The sequence below is a fragment of the Chiloscyllium punctatum genome, chromosome 16, assembly GCF_047496795.1.
Source record: "Chiloscyllium punctatum isolate Juve2018m chromosome 16, sChiPun1.3, whole genome shotgun sequence".
NCBI classification, from domain to species: domain Eukaryota; kingdom Metazoa; phylum Chordata; class Chondrichthyes; order Orectolobiformes; family Hemiscylliidae; genus Chiloscyllium; species Chiloscyllium punctatum.
In genome coordinates this window covers 11,393,347-11,413,628 of record NC_092754.1, presented here as the reverse complement: position 1 = coordinate 11,413,628, position 20,282 = coordinate 11,393,347, and the positions used below count along the sequence as shown (strand labels likewise).

Below are 20,282 nucleotides of genomic sequence, written 5' to 3'. Positions count from 1 at the left end.
AATCAGTGATGAATTACTTTTTGACATTTTTGTAGTTTTGATTAAGAATACTTCCAGGCCTGGACTCCAAATTTTGAATTGAGACTTTTAGAAGTGGACTTGGAAACATGGGGAATGCATATATCAACTATTTGAAAGACAGGGTGATGGAGATGAAGGGAATGATAGCAGTCTATTTGATTTGGATTCTAACTGGTTGTAGCATAGGAGACAGAGTAAGGATGGATTGTGGAATGAAATGCAATGTTCCCAGGGATCTGTACTGATAACTTCAGTTTCTCTTTATTAAGGTACACAAAATGTAAGTGACTGGTTTGGCCTCAGCTGAAGTATTGTGTCCATAGAACATAGAACATAAAACATAGAACATAGAAGAATACAGCGCAGTACAGGCCCTTTGGCCCTCGATGTTGCGCCGATCCAAGCCCACCTAACCTACACTAGCCCACTATCCTCCATATGCCTATCCAATGCCCGTTTAAATGCCCATAAAGAGGGAGAGTCCACTACTGCTACTGGCAGGGCATTGCATGAACTCATGACTCGCTGAGTAAAGAATCTACCCCTAACATCTGTCCTATACCTACCACCCCTTAATTTAAGGCTATGCCCCCTCGTAATAGCTGACTCCATACGTGGAAAAAGGTTCTCATCGTCAACCCTATCTAAACCCCTAATCATCTTGTACACCTCTATCAAGTCACCCCTAAATCTTCTTTTCTCTAATGAAAACAACCCCAAGTGCCTCAGCCTTTCCTCATAGGATCTTCCTACCATACCAGGCAACATCCTGGTAAACCTCCTCTGCACCCGTTCCAGTACCTCCACATCCTTCCTATAGTATGGCGACCAAAACTGCACACAATACTCCAGATGCGCCCGCACCAGCATCTTATACAACTGCAACATGACCTCAGGACTCCGGAACTCAATTCCTCTACCAATAAAAGCCAGTACGCCATATGCCTTCTTCACCGCACTATTTACCTGGGTGGCAACTTTCAAAGATCTGTGTTCATGGACACCAAGATCCCTCTGCTCATCCACACTACCAAGTATCCAACCATTAGCCCAGTACCCCATCTTTTTGTTACTCTTACCAAAGTGAATCACCTCACACTTAGCTACATTGAACTCCATTTGCCACCTCTCTGCCCAGCTCTGCAGCTTCTCTATATCCCGCTGTAACCTGCCACATCCTTCCTCACTGTCAACAACTCCTCAGACTTTTGTATCATCCACAAACTTGCTCACCCAACCTTCTAACCCCTCCTCCAGGTCATTTATAAAAATGACAAACAGCAATGGTCCCAAAACAGATCCTTGCAGAACACCACTAGTAACTGCACTCCAAGATGAACGTTTACCATCAACTACTACCCTCTGTCTTCTTCCAGCCAGCCAATTCCTAATCCAAACCTCCAACTCACCCTCAATGCCATACCTCCGTATTTTTTGCAGTAGCCTACCATGGGGAACCTTATCAAACGCCTTACTAAAATCCATATACACCACATCTACCGCTTTCCCCTCATCTACCTCCTTAGTCACCTTCTCAAAGAATTCAATAAGGTTTGTGAGGCACGACCTGCCCTTCACAAAACCATGCTGACTATCCTTGATCACATTATTCCTATCCAGATGTTCATAAATCCTATCCCTTACAATGCTCTCTAAGACTTTGCCCACAACAGAAGTGAGACTCACCGGCCTATAGTTACTAGAGTGATCCCTACTCCCCTTCTTGAACAAGGGAACCACATTTGCTAGCGTCCAGGGTTCTGGCACTATTCCTGTAGACAACGAGGACATAAAAATCAAGGCCAATGGCTCTGCAATCTCCTCCCTTGCTTCCCAGAGAATCCTAGGATAAATGCCATCAGGCCCAGGGGACTTATCTATTTTCACCCTTTCCAGAATTTCCAACACCTCTTCCCTACATACCTCAAAGCCATCCATTCTACTTAATTGTGACTCAGTATTCACATCGGCAACAATGTCCCGTTCCTGAGTGAATACTGACGAAAAGTATTCATTCAGTGTCTCCCAATCTCTTCAGCCTCCACACGCAACTTCCCACTACTATCCTTGACTGGACCTATTCCTACCCTAGTCATTCTTTTATTCCTGACATACCTATAGAAAGCCTTAGTGTTTTCCCTAATCCTACCAGCTAAGGACCTTTCATGTCCCCTCCTTGCTGCTCTTAGCTCTCTCTTCAGATCCTTCCTGGCTACCTTATAACTCTCAATCGCCCCAGTTGAACCTTCACGCCTCATCTTTACATAGGCCGCCCTCTTCCATTTAACAAGGGATTCCAATTCCTTATTAAACCACAGCTCCCTCACATGACCCTTTCCTCCCTGCCTGACAGGTACATACTTATCAAGGACACTCAATAGGTACTCCTTGAACAAGCTCCACATATCAATTACGCCCTTGCCTTGAAGCCTACTTTTCCAAGCCACGCATCCTAAGTCATGCCTCACCGCATCATAATTTCCCTGCCCCCAGCTATAACTCTTACCCTGCAGTGCACACTTATCCTTCTCCATTACTAAAGTAAAAGTCACCGAATTGTGGTCACTGTCCCCAAAGTGCTCACCTACCTCTAATTCTAACACCTGGCCTGGTTCGTTACCCAGAACCAAATCCAGTATGGCCTCACCTCTTGTTGGCCTATCTACATATTGTGTCAGGAAACCCTCCTGCCACATTGGACAAACACCGACCCATCTAACGAACTTGAGCTATAGCTTTCCCAATCAATATCAGGAAAGTTAAAGTCCCCCATAACAACCACCCTATTACTTTCACTCTTCTCCTGAATCATCCTCGCAATCCTTTCTTCTATGTTTCTAGGACTATTAGGAGGCCTGTAAAAGACTCCTAACAGGGTGACCTCACCTTTCCTATTCCTAACCTCAGCCCAAACTACCTCAGATGGCGAGTCTTCATCCATCGTCCTTTCCACCGCTGTAATACTATCTTTGACAAGCAATGCCACACCTCCCCCTCTTTTACCCCACCTCTGACCCTACTAAAACATTTAAACCCTGGAACCTGCAACAGCCAATCCTGTCCCTGCTCTACCCATGTCTCCGTAATAGCCACAGCATCTAAATCCCAGGTACCAACCCACGCTGCAAGTTCACCTACCTTATTTCGTATACTTCTTGCATTGAAGTATACACACTTCAAGCCACTTTCCTGTTTACAGGCACCCTCCTTTGAGATTGATGCCATGTTCCTAACCTCCCTACACTACAGGTCCTGCACCCTAAAGCTACAGTCTAGGTTCCCATGCCCCTGCAGAGTTAGTTTAACCCCCCCCCAAGAGCACTAGCAAACCTCCCCCCAAGGATACTGGTGCCCCTCAGGTTCAGGTGTAGACCATCCTGTTTATAGCGGTCCCACCCTCCCCAGAAAGAACCCCAGTTATCCAAATACCGGAAACCTTCCCTCCTGCACCATCCCTGTAGCCACGCATTTAACTCTTCTCTCTCCCTATTCCTCGACTCTCTATCACGTGGCACGGGTAACAAACCAGAGACAACAACTCTGTTTGTTCTAACTCTCAGCTTCCAACCTAGCTCCCCTGAGAGCCTGCCTAACATCCTCAGCCCTCCTCCTACCTATGTCATTGGTGCCAATGTGGACCACGACTTCGGCTGGTCCCCCTCCCCCTTAAGGACCCGGAAAACACAATCAGAGACATCACATACCCTTGCACCTGGGAGGCAACATACCAAACGTGAGTCTCTCTTGCCCCCACAAAACCGCCTATCTGTGCCCCGAACTATTGAGTCCCCAATTACTATTGCTCTGCTCTTCTCCACCCTTCCCTTCTGAGCAATGAGGACAGGCTCTGTGCCAGAGGCCTGAGCCCCATTACTTACCCCTGGTAAGTCGTCCCCCCCACAAGTATCCAAAATGGTATACTTGTTCTTGAGGGGAACGGCCGCAGGGGGTCCCTGCACTGGCTGCTTCCTCCCAGTCCCCCTCACTGTCACCCATTAATCTGCAACCTTTGGAGTTACTAATTCCCTAAAGATCCGATCTATGACCCCCTCTGCCTCCCGAATGATCCTAAGTTCATCCAACTCCAGCTCCAGTTCCCTAACACGGTCTTGGAGGAGCTGGAGATGGGTGCACTTCCTACAAGTGTAATCAGCAGGGACGTCCTTGGCATTCCTCACCTCAAACATGTTGCAAGAGGAACATTGCACTGCCGTCACTGCCATCCCTCTAAAAGTAACCTTTTTTAAAAACAAACTAGGTCGAAAGAATAGAACAAGCAAAATGCAGCACTTACCTACTGACCACAACGGGTCTTATTATTAGGTTAGAGGAGGAGGGCGGGTGGGAGGCACTACCTCTGTAGTGCCTCGGGTTCTTCTCCTGCGCGCTTTTATAGGGAAAAAACCTACCCAGGTAAGCTTACGCGATACCTGCTTCCGGGTCTCGGCTGCCCCTCTGGTCTTCGTCACTTCCCCCTGCTGCTCTCGCTCTTTCTGTGAAGAGAAAAAAAAACACCGCTGCCCGGCACCGGTAAGTAATTTTAAAACAAACTGTCTTACCTTAGCTGTAGCCTTCTGGGTTAGTTTAAACTCAGCTGCTGCTCGCACTCAAAATGACCGTTAGCGTCGAAGGGTGAGTCCAGTTCTGAGTGTTACACATTAGGAAAAGTGAAGGCCTAGAAGGTGAAGGAAATGATTCTTCACTAGAAAAGCACAGGGAATGAGTGACTTCAGTGATGTGGAGAGATGAGAGGAGCTGGTATTTTTGAAACAGAGAAAATTGAGGGGAGTTTTAATATGGCAGGATTTGATGGTGACTAAGTGATTTCACTGAATCATAGAATTATAAAATCTCAACAGTGTGGAAACAGGCCCTTTGGCCCAACAAATCCACACTGACCCTTCAAAAAGTAACCCACCCAGACCCATTCCACCTCCCCTGACAGGTGGATCAGTACCCCAAGGGCATATATTTCAGGTAACCAATAAATAATCCAATAGAGGCTGGGGGTAAATTAGATTATTTTAAAGACAATGGGTTATTGTAATCTCCAATGTACCAATTGAAAGAAGAATCAAGTGCAACTTTCAAAGGAGATCGAAGAAGTACTTGAAAAATGAGGAACTTGCCACATTATATGGATAGAGTAGACATTGGAATGAAGTGGGCAGCTTTTTAAAAGAACAGGCAAAAACAATGGACAGGGGTGGCATGGTGGCTCAGTGGTTAGCACTGCTGTCTCACAGTGCCAGGGACCCGGGTTCAATTCCAGACTCAGGCAACTCAGGTAGAATTTGCATATTCTCCCCATGTCTGCGTGGGTTTCCTCTGGGTGCTCCAGTTTCCTCCCACAGTGTAAATTTAATACACGCCGTGACGTTGAACAATTCTTCCGTCGCCTCCGAGCTTACTTTCACAATCAGGATTCCCGCCCACCTTCCGACGACCCCTTCACCCACCTCCAACACACTGCATCCATTTGGACACCCCGTGTTGTCCTATTACCTGCCCTCGACCTCTTCATTTCCAACTGCCACCGGGACATTAACTGCCTCAACCTGTCTACCCCACTCCAACCTCTCACCCTCACAACGCACAGTCCTCCAATCCCTCTGCTCCAATCCCAACCTCACCATCAAGCCGGCAATAAAGGGGGCGCAGTGGTAGTCTGGCACACTGACCTCTACACCGCTGAAGCCAAACGCCAACTCGAGGACACCTCTTCCTACTGCCCCCTCGACCATGACCCCACCCCCCATCACCAAACCATCATCTCCCAGACCATACAGAACCTCATCACCTCAGGAGGTCTCTCACCCACAGCTTCCAACCTCATAGTCCGGGAACCCCGCACTGCCCAGTTCTACCTCCTTCCCAAAGTCCACAAGCCTGACCACCCTGGTCGACCCATTGTCTCAGCATGCTCCTGCCCCACTGAACTCGTCTCTACCTACCTCGAGACTGTCCTATCCCCCCTAGTCCAGGAACTCCCCACATACTTTCGAGACACCACCCACGCCCTCCACCTCCTCCAAGACTTCTGTTTCCCCAGCACCTAACACCTCATCTTCACCATGGATATCCAATCCCTCTACACCTCCATCTGCCATGACCAGGGCCTCCAAGCCCTCCGTTTTTTCCTCTCCAGACGTCCCCAACAGTACCCTTCCACCGACACTCTCATTCGTTTGGCCGAACTGGTCCTCACCCTTAATAATTTCTCCTTTGAATCCTCTCGCTTCCTCCAGACCAAAGGGGTAACCATGGGTACACGTACAGGCCCCAGCTATGCCTGTCTCTTTGTTGGCTATGTAGAACAGTCGATCTTCCGTAATTACACCGGCACCACTCCCCACCTCTTCCTCCGCTACATTGATGACTGCATTGGCGCCACCTCATGCTCCCGCGAGGAGGTTGAGCAATTCATCAACTTCACCAATACATTCCACCCTGACCTTAAATTTACCTGGGCCAACTCTGACACCTCCCTCCCCTTCCTGGAACTCTCCATCTCCATTAATGACAACCGACTTGACACTGACATTTTTTACAAACCCACCGACTCCCACAGCTACCTGGATTACACCTCTTCCCACCCTACCTCTTGCAAAAATGCCATCCCATATTCCCAATTCCTCCGCCTCCGCCAGGAGGACCAGTTCCACCACAGAACACACCAGATGGCCTTCTTTAGAGACCGCAATTTCCCTTCCCACGTGGTTAAAGATGCCCTCCAACGCATCTCATCCACATCCCACACCTCAGCCCTCAGACCCCACCCCTCCAACCGTAACAAGGACAGAACGCCCCTGGTGCTCACCTTCCACCTACCAACCTTCGCATAAACCAAATCATCCGCCGACATTTCCGCCGCCTCCAAAAAGACCCCACCACCAGGGATATAATTCCCTTCCCACCCCTTTCCACCTTCCGCAAAGACTGTTCCCTCCGTGACTACCTGGTCAGGTCCACGCCCCCCTACGACCCACCCTCCCATTCTGGCACCTTCCCCTACCACCGCAGGAACTGTAAAACCTGCGCCCACACCTCCTCCCTCACCTCTATCCAAGGCCCTAAAGGAGCCTTCCACATCCATCAAAGTTTCACATGCACATCCACTAATATCATTTATTGTATCCGTTGCTCCCGATGCGGTCTCCTCTACATTGGGGAGACTGGGCGCCTCCTAGCAGAGCGCTTTAGGGAACATCTCCGGGACACCCGCACCAATCAACCACACCGCCCCGTGGCCCAACATTTCAATTCCACCTCCCACTCTGCCGAGGACATGGAGGTCCTGGGCCTCCTTCACCGCCACACCCTCACCACCAGACGCCTGAAAGAAGAATGTCTCACCTTCCGCCTCGGAACACTTCAACTCCAGGGCATCAATGTGGACTTCAACAGTTTCCTCATTTCCCCTTACCCCACCTCACCCTAGTTCCAAACTTCCAGCTCAGCACTGTCTCCGTGACTTGTCCGGACTTGTCCTACCTGACTATCTCCTTTTCCACCTATCCACTCCACTCTCTCCTCCCTGACCTATCACCTTCATCCCCTCCCCCACCCACCCATTGTACTCTATGCTACTTTCTCCCCACCCCCACCCTACTCTAGTTTATCTCTCCACGCTTCAGGCTCTCTATCTTTATTCCTGATGAAGGGCTTTTCCCCGAAACGTCGATTTCGCTGCTCCTTGGATGCTGCCTGAACTGCTGTGCTCTTCCTGCACCACTAATCCAGAATCTGGTTTCCAGCATCTGCAGTCCTTGTTTTTATCTTCTGTCCATCTGTCAACAGATTTAAAGTCTTTGTTTCTATTGATGTATAGTTGATTATTTCTCTGAATTTGCACAGATACCAAGTGTTTTATACAATGGCTGGGTAGGCATGGATGTCTTTTGGAAACTAATACAAAGGGTCTCTGGGAATATGTTAACATTGGCAGCGTGCCCTGGAGAGTGTGATAATGTTAATGGTATCCCAAAGAATGTTTTAGCATTTGCAGTGGGCTCTGGGGCCTGTTGTAGTATTTACAGGGAGTCATTTGAAATCTGACAACATTTGTAAGGAGTCTATGTGAGTGTATTCACTTTTGCAGGGGGTTCCTGGGTGTGCAGTAGCCTTTGTGTGAGGTTCTTTGTGTTAGACATAGCAGAAATCCCTGGGAATGTGTTAATAATGACCGGGGTCCTGGGGAGTGTGTTAATATTTGCAAGGTATTCCCAAAGAACATAACAATATTTGCAGGGGTCCTTATTTTGAAGAGTTTAGAACTCTAGAGCTGCACTGGGCAAAGACTGTAACTTAGCCTTTATTGGTTGCTACTGCTTGGTATAATGGTAAAAATGTTTAGCTTGGCAGCAGCTGCATTTACTGTACAGTGTGAACACACATTGTGACAGAAAGAGGTCAGATTTCCTCTGGATGAAACAATGTTGTGCATCCTTGCATGTTCACCCCACCTCACATGAACTGAATATGAGCGTTACTACATTCTGCATAGATTTGATCAACAGATGGAGAAGTCAGATTGAAGACCAGGTTACTGCCAGAAGGAATTCTGTCAGAACAGAAAGAGAGGATCTCTTTCATTTGGAAGCTAAGTGCCCCTTCAGGAACCTAAAAAAAAATGTGATCGACCCTGAGGGGCAGGCAATTCTGGATGATGGTGGCTATTTCAGATAAACAAGACAGTGTGTGAGAAAACAGACTGATCCAGGTTGAAAACAACAGCCTTGGGAACTCACTTAGATCGGTGCCAAATTAAAAGCTGTGCTCAGTAAACACCAGCACACGTTTGGTCACCGTGATGGGGCCAGTTGTTTTTGCTTAGTTAAATTAATAATACCACCTGGGGTGTGTTTACGTGGAAAAATCCTCTGGCAACAGAAACAAAAACAGGGTGCTCAGTCAGTACAACAACAACTTGCATTCATGTAGCACCTTTAAATGGCCCTAGCCTTTGATAACCTTTTGGTACTTTTTGACAAGATGTTACGCAGTGTTTGAAGTTACTGTCAAGTTTGCACCTGTATTCAGTGGCCTACTGTGATGTGGAGTGCGAATATTGTGAGAAACAGCCGCAAACCAGATCATATAATAATTAAAGTGGTCATTTATCTTGGTGAATAAATTAGAGATTGAAGTTTAAACAAAATTTTTCTTCCGCTCTTTAATGTTACTGTGTACATTTATTCCATTTTGTTTATTGGCTTCAATTTTCTTAGTTTAATTATTTTTTTTCTATCAAACCTCTTCCCCTCATCTGAAAATGAGCATTTAGTCTGAAGAATAGTCAGTAATCACTGGCTCAATGTGCTGGTTTTCTGTTTGTGCACCTATATGGTGGCTCAGTAGTTAGCCCTGCACCCTCATAGCTCCAGAAACCTGAGTTCAATTCCTGCCTTGGGCGACTGTCTTTGTGGAGCTTGCACATTCTCCCCGTGTCTGCGTGGGTTTCCTCCTATACAGTCCGAAGATGTGCATGTTAGGTGGATTGGCCATGCTAAATTGCCCATAGCGTTAGGTGCATTAGTCAGGGGTAAATGTAGATAGGGGAATGGGTCTGGTTGGGTTACTTTCTGGAGGGCCACTGTGGACTTGTTGGGCCAAATGGCCTGTTTCCACACTGTAGGGAATCTAATCTAATACTGTCACAGTGAATGCTATCAGCATTTCATACTTTTGCAGCAGACACTGCGATCGGCCCTGCTCACATTCTAGAAGGGATTGTTGGAAAGTAGTAAGGTGCAAACAACATGTCAGATGTACAGAAGCTAATGTAGAGTGCTTACTGCCACTGCTATAATATAGAGCAACTAATGTAGCACAGGTCAGTGTTAATGTCTGGTCTGTATGTGACTGGCTTTCATAAGGTCAGTTGAGCCATCTTGGTGATCCCACTATATTTTACACTACAGCGTCGGTGTTGGGTCCACTGCTGTTCGCCATGTTTATAAACGACCTGGATGAGGGCGTAGAAGGGTGGGTTAGTAAATTTGCAGACGACACTAAAGTCGGTGGAGTTGTGGATAGTGACGAAGGATGTTGTAGGTTACAGAGAGACATAGATAAGCTGCAGAACTGGGCTGAGAGGTGGCAAATGGAGTTTAATGCGGACAAGTGTGAGGTGATTCACTTTGGTCAGAGTAACCAGAATGCAAAGTACTGTGCTAATGGTAAGATTCTTGGTAGTTAGATGAGCAGAGAGATCTCGGTGTCCAGGTACACAGATCCTTGAAAGTTGCCATCCAGGTTGACAGGGTTGTTAAGAAGGCATACAGTGTTTTAGCTTTTATTAATAGAGGGATTGAGTTCCGGAACCATGAGGTTATGCTACAGCTGTACAAAACTCTGGTGCAGCTTCACTGGGAGTATTGTGTACAGTTCTGGTCACCGCATTATACGAAGGATGTGGAAGCTTTGGAAAGGGTGCAGAGGAGATTTACTCGGATATTGCCCGGTATGGAGGGAAGGTCTTACGAGGAAAGGCTGAGGGACTTGAGGCTGTTTTCATTGGAGAGAAGAAGGTTGAGAGGTGACTTAATAGTGACATATAAGATAATCAGAGGGTTAAATAGGGTGGACAGGTAGAGCCTTTTTCCAAATATGGTGACAGTGAGCACGAGGGGGCATAGCTTTAAATTGAAGGGTGATAGATATAGGACAGATGTCAGAGGTAGTTTCTTTTTGATCAAGCTTTTGGTTGCCTGCCTTAATATCTCCTTATGTGGCCTAGTGTCAATTCCTGCTCACTAATGATCTTGTGAAGCGATTTGGCACATTTTATCTCTTGATAAATGTTACGTAAGTGCAACTTGTTGTGGGAATGTATGTAGACAGGCAGGAGATTGGAAGAACATAGCAAACCTGTTACACCTGAAACATTGATTTCTCCACCTCCCGATGCTGCCTGGCTTGCTGTGTTCTTCCAGCCTCCTGCCTGTCTACTTTTGATTCCAGCATCTGCAGTTTTTTTTGTCTCTAACATGGGAAGATATGTGGCAGGATCCAGGGTTCAGAGTGAAATCAGGGCCATGGATGATACAATGGCTCATCCCTGAACAGCAGGAGAAGAGGGAGGTAATGTTTCGTAGCCCACTGATGGAAAAGCTGAGTGTACAAGGGTAGAGCTGAAGTAGGTTACAGAGGTAATCTGTATGACTGAATAATAATCGTGTAATGAAGCGATGGGATAGGAGTGTTGGTATTCTGAAAAGATGCGATCCAGGAGGTCAAAGAATTTTCCTCAGCAGCTGATTGGATATTTCTGGATCACTGCTGATTGTTGTGCCATTGCATTTCCAACCAGTTAAGATTGGATTATGCAAAATAATATTGAGATAATCTCACCATTGGGAATGATCAAAAAGGCTGGGACTCTTTTCTTGGGTTGAGAAGTCTAAGGGATGATCTACGAAATTAGATTAGATTAGATTTCTTACAGTGTGGAAACAGGGTCCACACCGACCCTCCGAAGAGCAACCCACCCAGACACAGTCCCCTACGTTTACCCCTTCACCTAACACTACGGGCAATTTAGCATGGCCAATTCACCTAACCTGCACATCTTTGGACTGTGGGAGGAAGCTGGAGCACCCAGAGGAAACCCACGCAGACACGGGGAGAATGTGTAAACTCCACATAGACAGTTGCCTGAGGCGGGAATTAAACCTGGGTCTCTGGAGCTGTGAAGTAGCAGTGCTAACCACTGAGCCACTGTGCCGCCCTAATCTAATGGAGGTTTTGTGAAGCAGCTCACTAGGATAAACAGTGTCAAGATTAGAGTGGTGCTGGAAAAGCACAGCAGATCAGGCAGCATCCGAGGAGCATGAAAATCAGTGTTTCAGGCAGAAGCCCTTCATCAGGAAAAAAAACTCTGATCTCCAGCATCTGCAGTCCTCACTTTTGCCTAGATGTGAGTGTGATGGAATACTCTTCACTTGCACGGGTGAATGCAGCTCCAATATCACTCAAGGAGCTCAGCACTATTCAGGACAAAGCAGCCTGCTTGATTGGCAACTTCAGCATTCACTCCCTTCACCATGGTTGCACAGGGGCAGCAGTGTCTACCATTTGTAAGATGCACTACAGTAATTCAGCGTGTTCCAAAACTGTGACCTCTACCACCTTGAAGGGCAAAGGTGTAGAAAACACCTGGATCCACTGTCACGTACAGGTTCCCCACTGAGGCATGCACCATGATGACTTGGAAGTATCTCATTGTTCCTTTAGCATTGCTGGGTCAAACGCCTTCCTTAAAAATACTGTGGATGCCCATACTCCCACAGACTGCAGTGGTTCAAGAAGGTGGCTCATTACCACTGTCTGAAGGGCTGCTATGGATGAGCAATAAATGCTGGCCTTGCTTGAGATGTCCACATCCCATCAAACAATAAATTTTAAAAATATAAAGAGGATAGCAGGATTCCCCTGGGGCTTCAAAGGTCCAGTGATGTGATGAGATTAATGTTCTGAGTCAGCAGGAGTGGCTCACTTTGTGGGAGAATGCAAAGCTAATTACTGTAAATGTTAAGATGGGCAATGGTAAATTCAACAAAGAACTTTAGAGAAACCTGAGTGAGAATTTAGAATATAGAATTTAATATGGCAAGGAATTGCTGAGCCAAATGGCACAGATGCATTTAAAGAGAATCCAAATAAATGAGACTATGGTGACTTTACCTTCTACCTGAGATAGGTACATAAGAGAGAACCACATCAAAGGATATGCTAATGGAATGAGATAAAATGGGAGGGGGAAGCTCTTTTGAAATATAAACAGAGGCATAGACCAGTTGAAACAATAGGTTTCTGTGCGGTAAAATTCAATATAATAGGAAGAAAACTGACATTGGAAATACTGCAGATATTCCAATTATTCCAATCTGATTCCAGGCAGAAATACTCCAATCATTCAAGTGATTGCATTTAATACATTAAATGGATAAATATGATGGTTAGAAAATTTAGTATAAGCTCTGGATACCTGAAACAAAGAGGTCAGGCAACATCTGTGGGAGGAAAGCTGACTTAGTGTTTTGAGTCCAATGACCTTTCATCAGAACTGTTAGTTTCTCCATGGTTGGCACTGCTGCCTCACAGCGCCAGATACCCAGGTTTGATTCCACCCTTGGGCCACTGCCTGTGTGAGTTTGCACATTCTCCCCGTGTCTGTGAGGGTTTCTTCCAGGTGCTCCCACAGTCTGAAGATGGGCAGTTAAGGTGGATTGGCCACGCTAAATTTCCCACAGTATCGAGGGATGTGCAGGCTAGGGTTAACCATGAGCAATGCAGGGTGATGGGGTGCATCTGGGTGGGATGCTCTTCGGAGGAATGATGTGGACTTAATGGGCTGAATGGCCTGCTTCCACACTGTAGGAATTCTACAATTCTAAGCTAGGAAAAGGTGGTATTTATGCTGAAGACAAAGTTGAGAGAGCAGGTAAGGGAGAGGTGAGCACCTGAGTGCAAATGGAGCCCAGAGAGAGAAAGGGATATGGAAGGGGTATAGCAAGGAGAGGCCAGGACAGGAGAGAAGAAAAGCAGAATAACTGGTAATAAGAGTGAAGGGCAGAATAGGTGAACTGTACTGACTTGCAACCCATATAATGTGATCATGGGCCTAGGAGTACGTGAGATTGGATGACTGTGCTAAAAGCAGCCCATGTCATAACAGGACTGTTACTTGAAGGTTATTGATTTTTTAAAAGAAATCCATCAGGAGCTATATTTTTATACCTTTGTCATTTGGTGCAACATAAATATATTTGCTAACTTCAAGGCTTTTTATATGCAATGCACCTTGGAAGGGTTTGTAGATCCCTATGTCTGAATTGCCGTTTGCATTTGCAGCTGTAATTCAAAACTCCTCAGAGGCCTTTTTATTAATATTTTTATTATTGGTAAATGTTTATAATTTGGCTGTCAGTGCGCAGCCTTCCAGAGTGGTGTGCATACTGTGAAATTGTTGGTACCCAGCTTTTGACTGTTAATTCAACAGAAAATGGTGCGCGAGTCTGTAACATGCATCCAGTTGATGAGGCCTGGTCTGGGGAGCTGTCTTTGTTAAATGTACCCAAGTTTATGATTTATTGATGGTCACACTAAAGCAATAAGAAACATCCAAACTGGAGGTAGTTTTTATACAGGGACATCACCCTGCTGGAATTTGTTAAGTAAGCAGAGTGACCAACTCTAGTTGCAGAGAGGTTTTGTCGAAGTTAATTTCCCCTCTACTTTTATAATGACATTAACAAAGAAAAGATTAAGGATAATATATTTTCCAATACCTGCATGAGTTTTCTCCAAAATTGCCTATTACTGCATCGGAGAATCTACACTATCCTTCCTGCAAACTCACAGACGATCCTTATGATTAAGCAAACCATATAATTGGGGACAATTTGCACAGGGTCCCATTGGGACGTTGGAATGTGGGTGGGGGAACTGCAGGTTCCGTTGCCCATTGTTCACTTCACAATTTCTTTTCTGATCCAAGTGTGCAACATTTGGGCAACATTTGTGTCGATAGTTATTAAAATCAAATTGTGTGTGTGTGTGTTTGCATTGCATGTATTTGAGGGTTTGATGGTGTTTGGAGTGTTACTGATGTAAAGCTGCAGTATCCATTTTACATTGGTACTATTAAGTTTGCTAGCATTTGGCTTGTTACTTATTTCTTCCATCATCGTGAAGCCTAGGCAAATCCCATGAAACCAGATGCCGGTGAGGCTATGCATTGTTGATACTGACTACATGTGATTTAGAAAACAGGAGTACAAATTAATCAGAAAAATGATTCCTTGACCATTGGGCTGCAGTGGGAAAGAGTGAGCTTATATGTGGATCTGTTTCTACCTTATAATGTGAGGCTCCATTATTAGTCTTAGTTAGGGCCTCTGTAACAGTGGGTCTGCGTGCTAAGGTTTAGTTTTAAAGCTTAAGAAGGCAGAAACATGAATTTCCTTTGACCTCTGGAAATATCTAGTTTCTTGAGAAGCAAAAAAAAGTGTGAAAATCTCAACAGGTCAGTCAGCGTCTGTGAAGTGAAACCAAGTTAACATTTCTGATTTCACCTTTCATCAGAGCATTCCCTGAGAGCACAGTTTAGGAAAATAGAGCAGAAACACAGATAATTAGTTGTCTTCCACCTAGCTCCAACACAACTAGGGCTTTCCAAGAGAAGTAGCATAGCAGCATCTCCAAGTTTAATGGAGGTTGAGTGGGTTCTTTGTCCATTGTTTCATTTTCTGGTTTCCCTTGATTCAGGAAAATAAAAGAACATCACATTTTGCTATAGTATGTTTCCATTGTTGATTAAGAAGCAATCCTAAAACTCTGCAAGACATTATTAAAAACACTTGAATTCTTTGACAAGCAGGCAGTTCTAAAACTCTTGTTGCACATTCTTGACAAAATAAGTGATTGGATATAGGAATGGTCAACTTGAGGATATGGAGACTGTTCCTTCCAGAATTCGAGTTTACTTTGCTTTATTGCATCCAGTGGATATGTTACTGCCTCCACACTTTAATCTGTTAGTAATCTGAACATATGTTACACTGTCTTGTGATAAATGAGTTTCATATTTTCTCTTGGGTTGTTAAGTAATGCAGTTTTCTGTCGGAAGATTTTTGTGATCCCTGTGACTGGGAGTAGTAATGAATAACTAGCTGCCATGTTATTGGCCAGTGCAACTCAAAGCCCTAAAGCTCAAAGTGCCAAATAGTATTGATTTGAAATGGGTCCAAAGTTAGAATGTGCCCCTTATGTCTGGAATTGTTTTATGTAGTGCATGGTAGCAATCCCTGAGTGCATTGGCCATCAGCACAGCATGAACTGTGTCAGCACAGTAGTTCAGTGGTTAGCACTTCTGCCTCACAGGAGCCCAGGTTTGATTCTAGCCTTGGGTGACTGTCTATGTGAGTCCCCACCGGGTGCTCTGGTTTCCTCCCAGAGTCCAAAAATGTGCAGATTAGATGGACTAGCCTTGGAAAATAGAGTTACAGGGAGAGGGTGGGATGCTCTTCGAAGGAGTGGTGTAGACTTGAGGGGCTGAATGGCTTGCTTCCACACTGTAGGGATTCCAACTGAACTCATGATGCAAATTGTTTGCAGTACCTGTACCAAATTTTAATTGCCTGGTATTTCAGGAGAAAATTGCAATGTGCTTGTTCATCTATATAGAAGTACAAAGGGTACTGCAACTTTAAATATATTTGTGTGGTGAGTGGTGCAATTAATGTTTTTATTGGCAAATGATATACTCCTTTTTCATCATTGATTGTTATCGATGAGTGTTCCTTCTGCTAGGGCATTATCCAAAAGAACATAAAATGTCTTTGATTGCATTGCAAGTAATGAATAATCAATTGGAACAAAGAATGATTAATTGAACCGTAGCTAACAGAAAGTTAAATTTATTTGACTGCAAGGTTAACTTAAATTATACAATGCACCTCTAAACATGGAAACAAACAACAGATTTGTAATGTATAAACTCCATTGCACCACAAGCCTGTGAAGGACTGAAAAAGATGTAGAAAGGAGGGAAAAATTGGGTCTTTTATTTGTTCAGAGAGATATTTTTTGCCCTGTGCTTTCTCCTGAGGCAGTTTCACAACAGTAACTGTAGCCAACCTGAAGGGTGGAGATACTCCCATGCACACAATGCTATTCTGGGACCATTTGGAGAACTTATGACAGAAGAAGATATCATCCGTATAGAAAAGCAAATTGAAAACCTTCAAGTCATGCATAAAGTGCAGAAGGTGGAGACGGAGCTTGAGCAGCTAGAGCTTGAGCTTCAGCAACTCCTGCCTGTGTCTGCTGCATTATCTCCTGAGCATTTTACTGTGAACCCAAAACAGGTACGTGGACAGGCAGATGACCTGCCAGCTTGGTGTAACAAGATATCGACCTTACTGAAGAGCATGGCGATCCTTCTAGCCACTTTAGGTGGCAAGGAGATAGACATTCCAGACACAGTGCCTTCCCATGACCAATACAGGATACACGTGACTGATGCCGTGAAGGTTTCTCCAGCTAAGGAGACAAATATGAACATTGGACGGTCTCAATCATTCAGTTCAACAAGAGAGGACGTCCAGAAAGAAATCTTGCAATGCGGTGTGTCAGTCAAAACCATAAAAGCGAATTATGAGTTACAACTGCAATCAAAAATGTCAGATGATATGCAACATAGAGTTTATAAAAGGAAGAGATCTTTACCCGTTGTACCTCCTAGTGCAAATACTATTTTGGAAGAACCTCATAATTTTGCTATCAATGAAATTCCAAGTTCTGAGTATAGAATGCAAAGTAACCATAAGCCGTTGATGGTGGAAGAGCCATTAATTGTACCAGCCCATGCATCTTTGCTGTTTTCTAGTTCAACAGACAGAAGCAAAAATGATGTAGACCAATATTTAAATCTAGACAATGAGACTTTATTTAGTCCAGATCTCATGACCAGAAGCCTCCCAGTCCAGACAGACCTCAGCTGTGTCCAACAATATATAGACATGAGGAAGGAACGGATTGTGTACCTCTTCCTTGAACACTGGAGAAAATGGACTTTCACTGAATCATTCAGGCAATACCAAATGGCACCAAGTATTTCAGATGCTATGGCTGAGGATTTCAAAGACATTCAATACCATGATGGACTGCTGTACAATACGTCAGAATTACAGTCTGAGATCATCAGAGGAAGAAGCGATGATGATCGCCTTCTCTACTTCATGAAACAGAGGCAAGTTGTTGGCAAACTAATTGGCCATTGGAGGACAATTATATCTCAAGTCCCAACCCGCCAAATAAAGCGACTAAGTCAACATTACAAGATATACTGGCCTGAGCAGTTTCTCCCTCATGTTAATGGTGCTTCTGTTGATTACAATAGCTTAAGCCTTGACCTGTTCATGCTCGGGTACTTCCAATTGTTGGAAATGAACATGACTCGCTCCGAGAGGAAATTCCGACACATCCTTTGCTATGAGATGTTTGACCGCCTAGGAAGCCACAATTGGGAACTGATAAGAAATTTTCACAAAGTCGTCATGGAAGAGATTGAGTCTGGAAAACGGGATTGGGCTGATGGATTTGAAGACGTTAAGCAGGAGTTCTTTGGAGACAGGGTTGATGCAGTTGACATTCACCAATACAAGGCAACAACCCAGCAACAGCAGTCAGAGACAGAACCTGCAGAATTATCTCGACAGGAGTCATTTGTGAGTGCCACAAACAGTTTCTCAGTCAGTGACAATGCAGTCGATGAGCAGATGCAGAAAAGCAAAGTTAGAAAGGAATCGATTCAACTCATCTCTGAACTTGGAGAATTCTGCAATGAAGAAATATGCCGATATATTGATCGAAGCTTTTCATTCTGGAAGGAGAAAGAAGCAGAGTTATTTGTTATTTAAACTGACACCAATGTTTTTAGATTAGGAAGCTAATACTTGTAGGAGGTGACTACTTTTTAAGAGAACAATGAGATGTAATGGTATTATAGTTAACTGAGACATGATCTGTTTGAATTGAGTTTTCACTTGGCAAGACTGAACTGAAGGATCCAATACTTTGCAACATGACGTTTTCAAATATTAATTTATTTGGTGTCCATCAACAGTTTGCTTAGGAATAACAAGTAAGAAATATTGTATCTATTGCAAAGTGTATTTAATTTATCCTTCGTATAAAATAATATTGAGAGTTTATCTCCAATCACTGGCACCAGTTGGAATGTGTCTTTTGCTGGTGAGTTAAGAAACCAGAGCTAAGTGAGTAAAACATCTCATCATTTTCCTGCAGGGCTTCCCCAGGTGGGGTTGAGCGTTGAAAGTCTGAGATCACTAGCTCTGAAACAGCAATAGTCACATGGAGCTCTGCCTGCTTCCCCTGCCATGCTCTCACTGGTCTCCTACCTTTTGTCCAAGTCTCCTCCCCACTCAATCTTTCCTCACTGTGAGAATTTGACCATTTTCAAATCTCGAAATGGGAGGCTTTCCTGGAGTGGGGACAAGTTGTGGGAAGCGCCCGTTAACTGTGTTTAAGAGAAACCCAGTTTGAGTCTCAAAGGTTCGTGCATATATGTTTTGTGCTTGACTTGGTGCCGTTTCCTTTATCTTCAGGACTTCTAATCTATCATTATCCCAACTATATTTCCTTCTTGCTCAATAATATGGCAGTGAAGTGCCAAGCTGTGAGTCTGGCTTCTCTTTTCAATCTGCTTTTGTTACAAACTTACAGCTGGGTTGAACTACCAAAGGGTCCCAAACTAAGTTGTCCAGTTATTTGTTCTTGTCACATTCTGGAGTAAAATTAATTGTTTTTTGCTGTAAAGTGCAAGATTACTATGTTTTGCAATAAAGTGCAAGGTGTAAATATAGGGTAGGGGAAGGAGTCTGGGTGGGTTATTCTTCGGAGAGTCAGTGTGGACTTCTTGGACCGAACGGCCTGTTTCCATACTTTGGGGAATCTAATCTAATTATAGTATGTTGTATATTTCTAACCAAAATATGTAAGAATGGTGTTACACTCCAAAAGGTGCTCGAGAATGCAGGCTCTAACTCTGGCCTCTGAATATTAGGTTGTCATCTGTTGAAAAATTCTCATATGAAGGGAATGAAGTAGCAATTGCACCCATCCTCCCATTGTAGGTAACTGGTACTCCTGATATAGAGCCATGATTCTGTGTGAAAAGATAGCTGTGGTTTTAATGGATAACTATTGTTCTCAGTATTCAATAGATAAAAGGTAGTTTTGTTTTCTTATGTTATTAGTTGCTAACTTTGAAGTTCCAGCAATGTAAGACGTTATGACATGAAGAATTAACTGCAATTTGCTGAGATTTCTGCCACATGATATTGCAAAGCAGAAACTTCCATCTGGAATGATGACAGTAAATGTCTACCTGCACTGATGATCTGATGGTATGATTCTGAATTCCTACGAGCACTGACTTAATTATTCTTTTCAAATAGCAACCCATTTTACAAGTTTATTTTACCTCTTACTTGACAGAAGGTATTTATGTTTCTGACATTGTCTACTGACCATATACTAATGAATTTCATCATATGTATGAGAAAGGGTTTCGAGGCAGAGAGCTGACCTTCTGTTGAGCAGAAAGAGTAAGTTCCCTCCATTCAAACTAAAAACCTGTTGATGGTGCATTCTTCTATCCTGGTTGACTTTACATTGTGTCCATGATAAGTGAATATGCCTTGTCGATGAATGCTGAGATTAGGGTTAAC

General features: G+C 44.4%; 2 protein-coding genes across 5 annotated transcripts in view; both read left to right on the top strand.

The window, feature by feature from the left end:
• espn (espin) overlaps window positions 1-20,282 on the top strand; it is a 175,092-nt gene that overhangs the window by 138,127 nt on the left and 16,683 nt on the right. The window lies entirely within an intron of this gene.
• Window positions 16,725-18,589, top strand: LOC140486881 (espin-like protein). Its single transcript, XM_072585916.1, has one exon. It carries the CDS (start codon window positions 16,725-16,727, stop codon window positions 18,447-18,449), a length of 1,725 nt encoding a protein of 574 aa, XP_072442017.1. The 3' UTR covers window positions 18,450-18,589.

What these genes read in the sequence shown, in the direction of transcription:
- LOC140486881 (XM_072585916.1), top strand. Translation starts at nt 16,725, where the DNA reads ATGACAGAAGAAGATATCATCCGTATAGAAAAGCAAATTGAAAACCTT.